Below are 10,954 nucleotides of genomic sequence, written 5' to 3' on the forward strand. Positions count from 1 at the left end.
TTTTACAATTTTTAATAGTAATTAGTTTTGATATAATTTTGATATATATATATATATATATATTAATATTTTATTTGATACTTACTTTACTATTTAATACTTTAATACTTTATAACATTTTTCTATATATTTCTAAAAACAATTTATTTGGTTAAGCTGTGGCCATCCCGGTCAGTGACTTTAATTGTCCATATATCATGGTACTTGTAAATTATTATGATGGACATATGCAAATAAATAAAATGTGTTATTTATATAATAAACATTTTTTATTATTTCTCTTAGTTCAAGGTCACATGTTATTCCAATTAGTCATATAATTCTACGAAAGGTTAACTAATATCTACTTATAAATACACGAATAAAAAATAATTATTGTGAGAAAACTACATAGTAAATAATATTACAACTAATCAATGAATTTAGCCTTGTTGTACATTGTAGTATATACAATATACAAATGTCATGCATGTCAATATTTGAGTTTGACTTTATTGCATAGATTCATAGACAAGGTGGTAAATCTTAAATTTGGAAAGTCGACAATCTGAGCAGGGACGGACATGGGGAAAAAATTAATCAAATAAAAATTGATCCTCTATGATTATTTTACACAAAAATAATGAATCTAACTCGAGTGGCCCAAATCCTTAGAGACGTTGGGGGGGGGGAATCACTCTCACACCCCGGGCTCAGTCGCCCGTCGCTTCTGAAGCTGATTTAAAACGAACTAGTATAAATATTACGTGTAAAGTCCACAAAATTCTAACGTAGGTTCTGCAGTTAATTAGTTAATCGTTTGCATCATATATGCTTAAAAGTATAGATAAAAGTAATTATTAATAAGTATTTATACTTAAGTATAGATAAAACTTAAGTTATAGTTTCAGAATTGTTAAACTGCCCTTAAATTTTTAATTTTTAATTTGTTTTTTTTTTATTTTTTATTTGTAAACGGAAAAACTGTAAATTGTTTTGCAATTAAAGTTAAAATACATTTTAAAGTACTGGCGTGACATTCAATTATTGTAGACATTTTCGAATTGTCCTCATGTCTTTTACTAAACAGTAAACAAAAAGAAACGTTGTTTAAGTAAGAATTTAATGCGATTTATTCTAGCCTCGATAGTTTTTGGAAGTTATCATTAATATTGTGAATCGAGTAAAGTTGGGAATAGGCAAAAGATTCAATGGCGTGCAAATTACCTTTTTTAAAACTGAAGCAGTATAGGCCAAATCTGAAAAAAATATTTGCTGAACCTGAGTCACTCCACTGCATAGATTAAACATAAATGGGTTTAGTTAATGGGTCAGGTAGTTTAAACACATTAATAAAATGGTAAATTTCTTGAACTCCTCTGAGAATTAAAAAATGTCTATATTAATTTTTTTACTGCGAATGACCTCTAGAATTAACTTAGCAAGCTATTATTCAGATTTCCACTATCATTTCCAGAGATTGTAATTATATAAATGTACCTAATTGCGGCTATTTAGATGAAATAACAAATAACAGTTCAAGGCTCAAGCTAACGATAATAATTACCAAATAAGAAATAGACAATGTTATTTCAGATAAGACGTGACAAGAAAAACATACTCATTCTGGATTAAATTAATATTTTAAGTATAATATTTATGTATCAAAGACTACTAGACTATAGCATCATTAATAAAAAGTTCAAAATACCTATTTAATTTTAACACAAACATTGTAATGACTAAAAGATTATCCAAAAAAACCTTACCATTAATACTACAATAACTTTGTTAAAAATGAACAAAACATAGATAAATTAATCTCATCTTAAGATGTGTTTAGACACAATCTCCAGGCTTGTAAATTAAAACTGGCGATTTCTGGCGAACTCGGTTTCATTTTCAGAGTAAGAAATGGAGAACACGAGCGTTCGTAAATATTTAGATTTGTATTTAAACGTACCTTTAGGTATTCTACATTTTAGTAAGTAACTATCCGTACAATGCCAAAAAAATGTTCATATTTTTTAAATATAGTAGAATTTTTATTCAAATATTTTTAACTGTTGATAGTCAATTAATACAAAAAAAATTATATATATATATATATATATAGGTTTGAAATATTAATTTTATATTTTTCGTTTAGTTACTGAAACATTTGGACATTAAATCGATATATTCTACAATTATTTTTTTAAGAAATATATTAAGTTAAACGCTATCCTGCTTAATAATAGGTATTTCGTATCATAACTTATTACACTTATTATTGTACATTCTATATACAAGTTACAACTATAATATGTGTGTTGAAAACACGTTATGTTTATACCAAAATCTGTTTTTTCTTCACGGTAAGACTTGTTATAGAGCAAATCAGATATGCAATTGCAATAAAATGATCTGTGTTGAAATAACATTCTATACATCCTGTGTGTGTGTGTGTGTGTATCACTAGTGTGGATCACTTTGTATAGTAACTAGTTAAGCTAATAACAACTTTTCGCAACACCATATAATTAAATAATTGTATATATTATTTGTGGGCGTGAACGATAATGTAAAATTACACATTTACCATCCCGAATGTAATTACAAATAAGTACTTTTAAATATAGGTAGTTAGCAACTTACCACTGATCGCGACTACAATATTTTAACCATTATACAACATAAACAATTTATGTTTGTGTGTTTACATTTTTGAAATTACACTTATTGGCACCCAATAGACCGATATCTTTTCAAAGAGCGCAGTTAATGCACTAAATATTTTATATTTTATATATACTATTGCAATGATTTATTATAATATGTTCAGTTAGATTTCGATTGACTAATTACACAAAAGCTTACCACCAAATTATGCAATCATTGATTGAAGCTAAATATATTTTACAAGAGTTTTAATCTATACAGGTTCAAAAGAAGAGAGGGGTGAAATATTGAATGATGCTCTGTGAACCTGAATAATAAACTATAGCATTCACAAAAAAAACATAAAAACCAAAAAAATGCACATTGCCAGACGACGTTATGATAACCTACATAACTGCCCAGACCGGTCATGATCCAATGAATGAATGTGCCGCTGGCTATTGACTAAAATAACCTGAACAGTCGAATTGTCTTCCCGCCAAATTATTGCGTAGTAAATTGTTATGTTATCTTCACATTAATATTATTTTTGTTAGGTACATAATACTCACCATGTAGACTACAGTATGTTGCAATACGCGCTGATTTTTTCGCGAATTAAGAAGCGATGGAGATGTGTGTAATAGATAAAAAAGAACGGAGTAATAGGATTTGACTGGTCAGGTCTATTTGTATAAAATAAAGCGAGGGAGAAAAATAATACATTTAATGACTTGGCCAGTGAATGAAGAGTTAACAATAAATAAATAACCTATAAAATACACAGAAGCATATTAAATTCATTGCAATATTCCCTACATCCCTATATTTTTAGGTAAGACAAAACGATAAAGGTTTTACTCACTGGAGTTCTCTATATAGTAGTGCCATAAGTCATTTCATTAACTATATTAGCCATTAGATTATAACTTTAATTTTCTTAAAATATACTTCCAAAGATCAGATTTTTTTAGAAATGTATGTTGTACCAAATTGTACTCAATAAATTATGTTTGTTATTTGATTTAAAATAATTATTGTTTAGCATACATGTCAAAATATAAAGTTCTACGAACATTTTTTTTATAAATTCCAGAAAAATTCCTAGATAATTTTACAAATTTTAGCGGCCACTAAAGTAAACAGACAACTATACTTGATATATGTATAACTAATGTAAAAAGTAGCGGCGTAAAATCAATCTACTACTCGCAGTTGACATCTATCTAACAAATAACTTATGATTTCTTGTTAACGTAAGCCATTAATTTTGCGCTGTTTATGTGGACCTTAATTGGTATTTTAACGTTAAAATGATGGCGACTCCTCAGTTTTTTAATCCAAATGGGCCATTTTCCCTCCATGTTTTTTTTTAATTCATCTTATTTATCAACATTTTGAATATTATTATATAACATTATAATTAAATGATTAAATATTGTTTATAAGTCTAGAAGACATTGAAACAATTATATGGTTAATTTTCATAATTTCTCTTACCAAACATCAGCATACTTTCTGTTTCCTCCACCTTAGAAAAAGAATGTTTTGATTACTTACCAGTTAGTTTTATTTCCCGTTCGTTCAACATATTTAATACATTTCTGTTTATTTCTCTCATTTGACTTTTTTTAGCAAAAACTTCCTAACGATAGAAATTAATGTTTCTAATTTTATCTATTTTAGTAACTCAAATTATCCAAGGCTCAATGTATATATTTAATACATACTTAATATTTGTTTATAATAAAAAAATAGAAACTTATATATTTTTTCATTTGGAATATCCTACACGTACAATTAACAATACTTATCATTCATAGATTAATATTTAGAGAAATGTAATGTGCATCGGCATGATAAAAAAAAATGTAAACATCAGGGTTCATGACGTCAAAACAGATTGAACACTAATTAAAATATAAACGTAATTTAATTATGTTGGCCAATGTGCTCTATACAAACAATTCATAAAGTATTATTATGCAACAATTGTAGATAAAGGTAGTATGAAAATTAATGTTATTACTGTTTAAGCGAATCATTTCGAAATATTTTTTGTCGGTTTTTAAAGAAACAGAACTTATGAGAGTAGCTATTTTAAGCATTTGACCGAATCGCTAATGTGACAAACTAACAGGCGTCAGTGTTACTTGGGTTGCTGAAATATTCCCCTACGTCACGCTTACTAATAACACTAAGTAATGTATATAATTGTAAAATAATAGTAAGAAGATAATGTTTAGTTTTTTTTTATTTATAATATTAAAAAACAACAATAATAATCGAATACAATATTTGAATAATGTACATTAAATACTTAATAATATGGTATGGCACTTAACGAACTAAATAACACGTCAATAGGAAATTGTATATATACTTTTTAAATACTTCAGAACAATTACTTTTAATTCCAATGTGAACTGAATATCATCACATTTTCTTTAATTAAATAACGTCAACCGCATTAAAAAAAAAATATCTACACAAAAAATGAGTAAATCATTCACAAATAAATAAATAAGGAAACTATAATAATAAAAAAAATATATTATACATTACAAAACTGATTTACCTAAAATAATAGTACGTACAATAGGTATAATAAATAATAAACATAAATAATTATTTTTAAATAACGTGACGCAAATGGCACTGTGGACATTGAAACAGGAATATTCGGACGAAATGAGATTCCGTCAAACAATTTAGAGGAACTGAACAAAAGGCTCTGAAGATACAAATAAGTTTTCGGATTACTTAGTTCGTTTCTTCACGACCACTTTGAACGATAGAGGGTTAAGTGTAATGCCGGCTTGCCCGTCCATGCTAGGTAATTCGTCTCCTTCCGGCAGACACACGTCGAATTCGTGTAACATGTTGGCGAAAAACAAATACAGCTCCATCTGAGCCAACGTTTCGCCCAAGCATTTTCTCCGACCTGTTAAAATCGAAATCGGTTAATATTTTTTTATTTAATTTTTATTTGCATGATAATAATGAAATAATGATGTTATGACACGACTTACCGACTCCGAAGGGTAAGAAGCAATCTGGCTTTTTCACTTTGCCCTCTGCGTTAATGAACCGCTCCGGTTTGAAAGCCTCCGGTTCGTCCCAGAGTTTCGGATCGTTGTGCACGTAATGCTGTAATGGTATAATTTGAGCGCCGACGGGTATACGGTATCCACTGAGGGTGACTTCACTAGATTGTCAAAAAAAAAAAATGTATTTAAGTTAACTGTCCCCGGTTGCGAATTATGTTCAACAACGGTAGATGAATATTTACCTGGTCGTCGCGTGTGTGGTGCCCAAAGGCGTGATGCTCGATTTTCGGAGGACCTCGTACAGGGTGGCTTGAGTGTATGGCAGATGTGGATAGTCATCGAGTACCGGCGAGTTGTACCGACCGACTACGGAATCGATTTCTTCTTGCACCTTGGCCATTACATCCGGATAGTGGAGCATGTAAACCATTGCCCAGAGCATAGTGTTTTTTATGGTTTCCATGCTGGACGAGAACAGGTCTCCGAGTATTTGCTGGATCTGTCGGTCCGGATCTAGACCCTGGAACAACTGTCCCATGGTGCCCGTGTCCTGCGCGTTTTTGATTTCCAGCAGATAGGCGTCGACCAAGTCCCTGATGGAGTTCGGGTCGAACGTGTTCCGGTGTTCCTCGATGATGGTCTGAAAGTAGTCGGCGATTTCCTGTCGGTTTTGATTGAGTTTCTCTTGTATCTGCCGTTCGTCGTCGACATGTCGCCTAGGCGAGAACACGCTGACCGGTCTGAGCATGCCGAACAGTTTGAAGCCCTCGTCTACCATATGCATGTACCGCGCGAACCTCGGGTCGTCTGGTTCGAACCGTACGCCCATTGTCAACGAGCTGATGACGTTGGTGATAGCCAGACACAATGACCCGGCGTTCAAATCGATTGGGTTGCCGCAAGTCTTGTGAAACGTCTCCGTCAACGAGGACACTTCGATCTGCGTACACGAAAAACAACTCGCAATCAGTAACGCGGTAATCTAAGGCAGAGGGTTTTTATTTTTGTTGGTTTTATCCAGTGTACTCACCATGATCCTGTTCTCCATGTTTAGCCGATTGTGACCGGTGAACGTCATACCCATGTGCCTCAGCACGAGATGCAGAAATTTCCTCTGAGATTCCCATAATTTACCCGTGCTATTGACGGCACCTATAGTGAACAAAAACAATTATTTATTAAATTATTCTAGTAAATCCAGTCGGTAATGACAAGGTTTTTAAAAAAAAATGTTTTTCTAGCTATCATTATTTGCGCACGCGTATGACAATATGTGCGCGTGTGTGTGTATGTGTATGTGTGTGTATGTGTATTTGTATGTGTGCGCGCGCGATAGTTGTGTAACTAAGTCGTGGCCACGTGATTATTTAATAATTAATATTGTGCCGGCGTTTAGTATGTCAAAAAAATTGCGACACTGCTTTAAAATATTCAACGTAGCGACGTCGGTACCCGGAGGACATGTGTAAAATACTTAAATGGAAATGTTAAAACGATAAAATAAATGTCCGTACTACGCCGTAGAGCATTTCGACAGGATTTCTCAAAATATTTATAATATAAAGTAAAGACGAACGGGATATAATTTATTTTCAATTTGCCGGGTGAAAAAAAATTGGCTAGATTACAAAACGTATTCTTACCGTATCCGCCAATGATGTCCATGTAACCGTCGCTCGGCCGGCCGGTGATCTGTTTCATGTCGAAGGCGGTCTTGATGAGCTTGTGGTCGCTGAGCAACACAACGGTGTTGCCCCGTTGCGTGAAAGAGCATATGGGTCCGTACCGGCGGGCCAATTCGTTGTATTTTAAGTAAGTACTGTGGTTGGGCAAAAAGGGCGCGTATCCAAGAAACGGTACACCCCACGGTCCGGGCGGCAGCGTTTGCACGGCCCTCAGTTGTCGATATACCGAATAAGTCAGACCCAGCGTAGTGGCCGCCGCGTTCAGCCACAGTTCACGGCTGTACCCACAGTCTTCCATTATGGTCTCGGCCATTATACACAGACAACAGCAAGATCAAAAACAAAAATAAAAGCGAGGACCAAAAAAAAAAATAATAATAATAAAAAATAATGATAATAATTTGTATTATTATTATTATTATTTAATAAAATATTGCGTCGGCGAATCAACAACAATAAATACGAGTAGCCAACGAGCGATATGTGAACACGTTGGTTTTCGCGGGAACCGCGTGCGACCGCATCGGACAGTTAATTAGCTGGGATCACTTTTGAAAATAGTCGTGGGAGAGTACGTCTTTTGGTCTTTTATAATGTGCCGGGGTGTTGAAAGCCCATAGTAGGGATATACGTGTATGCGCGCGTGGTTATTATTTTTTCTTCTTTTTTATTTTTTATTTTTTTATTATTTTGTTGTTGTTGTTGTTTTCTCTCTCTCCGTCCAGTCTCGGGGTATTACGGCATGTGGAGGAGGAGCACGTACACACGTTTTCCTTCCTTTTTTTCTGTCCCTACTCCTGTCCACCGGCGCCGGATTTCGCTAGGGCCGTCCGTTCTCGACCAGACGCACCCGAGCATTGGGCTGGCGCACACAAGTCATGGGTCCTCCCAATAACGACGCGCCCACAACGGATCGGACGTATACGCATATTTTTTCGTATTTCTTCGATCGGCAATAATCATTTTTCTACTTGTATTTTTACATTTTTCTCGGTTTAATTTGTTTATTATATTTTTTCTCGTCTAGAAACACACGCGCAAACTCCGCCAACAATGTTCTCACATCCTCAATATGGTACGTTTCCAGTTGTTTGATCGAGTCCTACAGGGAATAAAACTAACATAGGAAAACAAATTCAAATATTAATTGTTAGCAGACAGATTTCTAAACGATAATAATAAAAATACTGATAATAATAACAAAATATGTCCCGAACCAGAAACACGCCTGGTTGGAACTTTCGCTAACTACAATTATCGGTCGTATTTGCAATAACTAGTACATCGCTCTGTTATTGTAACCGTAGAAAAATAAACATTCCTATTTCAAGGTACAGAATATATATACTTATAGGCATATACCATTCGATGTCCGGTTTAGCACTTATTTTCGCGTTTTTATAATAATGTTATTGGTAAACGGTTAATTATGAATTTTCTAATCGCCTTCGTTACGCGTCTAGCGTCGAGTAACACAGAGTACCTTACACGATAATTATAGATTAATAATTCAAAAATATGATTTTTTTAACAATAAAATTGCTACCTACAAATCATAATGTATATAATTATCATGGTCTAAGTCCTAATTTCGAATAACTTAAAATATTGATCATAAAATAAACATTTGAATATATTTAAGATAAAGATGAACTGGCCACGCACAACAATAAAGAAAATAAAACATATTTTATTTTTTAGACCAATATCGACAGTTTATTTTATTTTGCAACTACAAACATACATGTATGTAGCTTAAACGCAATTGCTATTGATTCGAATTGCTATTAATTATTAAAACCTGCGGAGTTTCAATACATTGTTTTTAGTACTTTGCTCCATTTATTCATTATCCTAATAATACGATAATATGTTTGTTATCATGCAGAACTAAATTCATTTGTATTATTATACTGATTTCGATAAGATTTAAACTATATTACAAAATAATAAATGTCGATGTAATAAAAAAGTTTAAGTAACAAAAATATTATTATATTACTATTTAGGCGTGTGTGTGTGTGTGTGATAAAACAAAATCGATTCATAGTAAAAAAAATGGTAATATTTTAAAAAATATTACTATATATATGAATCCGATACTATTTTTGTTGGATAAGAACAACAATACATTTTGTCCGAAAAAATTATCAGCATTACATTTTATGATAATGATACAACTAATACATTATAATTTAATAGTACGTCTTTAAGCCAACGGTTATTGAATATAGTTTATTTAGTCTTTTAAAAACAATACAATGTAAATAAACCATATTAACGAACGTCTAACGAAGTATACTGTTTTTGTAAAATAATTGTTTAAGAAACTAGATTATTGGTTTGTTGTAGTTTTATTTATTAATTTTGTGTTCAAAGTGTAATGCTATATAAGTTGAGAAAGGTAAAGTCCAAAAAAAACTAATTAAAGAAAAATATTATCTGTGCTACTTTGGCAATCAAATGTAAGAAGCGTAGATAATTATTCCAATTTAACACTTAAAATAATAATAATTAATTAATAGTAATTAGTTTATAGATGATTTGATTATATAATCACGCTGATGGTAATAAGTTCAAGAATAAATTAATTGGATAACTCAATATTTGATTACCAGCTACTCGTATTTTGGTGCTAGTATAGGAGTGCAGGAGTAAACAAGGTGTTTTTGTTTAATTCAATTTTTTCGTAGAATTCAAATTTACTATTGACCTATTCGTTACAAGGAAACAAATTTCATAACAAAGCTGAATCGGGGCATTAATAGCAATTTTTACTTATACAGTGAACTTTTGAACATTTGACCCCCAACGTAGTAACTATTATACATGCTATTGTGATGTACATGATAGTACGGAAATACTGCTTAACGAAATTAACGAATACAAAATACTAGTTATCTATTGTAAGCGAATAAAGTACACTATAAAATTAATACAATGACACGGCTAAAAAAAATATACTTTTGACATTCCACGACTTAAGGTTTTAAGTATACCTACATGCATGTACATCAAGTTTGCTTGTACTACCTATTTGATTTATTAGCCATTCGCATAATAAAAGTTTTAAAAAGAATATAAAACTATATTTTATGTAATAGTACATAGAGTTGATTGTTCTTTGACGACAGTGATGATTTGTTAGAATTATGCAACTTTTAACAGTTGGATATAGATTATATTAGAGCACTTATAAAATACCCATGATTAAAAATCACTATTATATTATATTGTACTTACTTTTGTCGCTGCTAATGTATTTTTATCGCTTCCTCGTCGGAAATATAGTATATTTTACACAATAAACATGTTTAGATTCGATACCAGAACTGTTTTGCAATGCTATCAACTGCAAAATGCACGTGACCGCTTCGGTTAAGCTCGTTGCATTCCTCTTTACACACATTACAATGTTAAATTCGTGCAATTTACAAACATGGCGTGTGTGCTAAATAAAGGCCATTTAACGACAAGTACGTCATTGAATCAATAAAGATTTGTATGTAGTATTAATTTATCAATGGTTATTCGCCTTTTTATCGCATGGAAATGTCCTAGTTTCATTTTAATCCTATTATATTACTACATTTGATTTTA

General features: G+C 31.9%; 1 protein-coding gene across 1 annotated transcript; it reads right to left on the reverse strand.

The window, feature by feature from the left end:
* Positions 1-5,152: 5,152 nt before the first annotated feature.
* LOC126842871 (cytochrome P450 18a1-like) lies at positions 5,153-8,017 on the reverse strand. Its single transcript, XM_050580075.1, has 5 exons — positions 7,313-8,017; positions 6,700-6,821; positions 5,912-6,609; positions 5,652-5,827; positions 5,153-5,563 (listed from the first exon to the last, which is right to left on the reverse strand). The coding sequence occupies exons 1-5, from the start codon at positions 7,665-7,667 to the stop codon at positions 5,379-5,381; spliced, it is 1,536 nt and encodes a 511-aa protein (XP_050436032.1). The 5' UTR covers positions 7,668-8,017; the 3' UTR covers positions 5,153-5,378.
* Between the last annotated feature and the right edge of the window lie 2,937 nt (positions 8,018-10,954).

The sequence above is a fragment of the Adelges cooleyi genome, unplaced genomic scaffold, assembly GCF_023614345.1.
Source record: "Adelges cooleyi isolate 19-005CV unplaced genomic scaffold, UGA_ACOO_1.1 ACOO_flye_CR_arks_rails_tigmint_CR_PRNA_574, whole genome shotgun sequence".
NCBI lineage: Eukaryota > Metazoa > Arthropoda > Insecta > Hemiptera > Adelgidae > Adelges > Adelges cooleyi.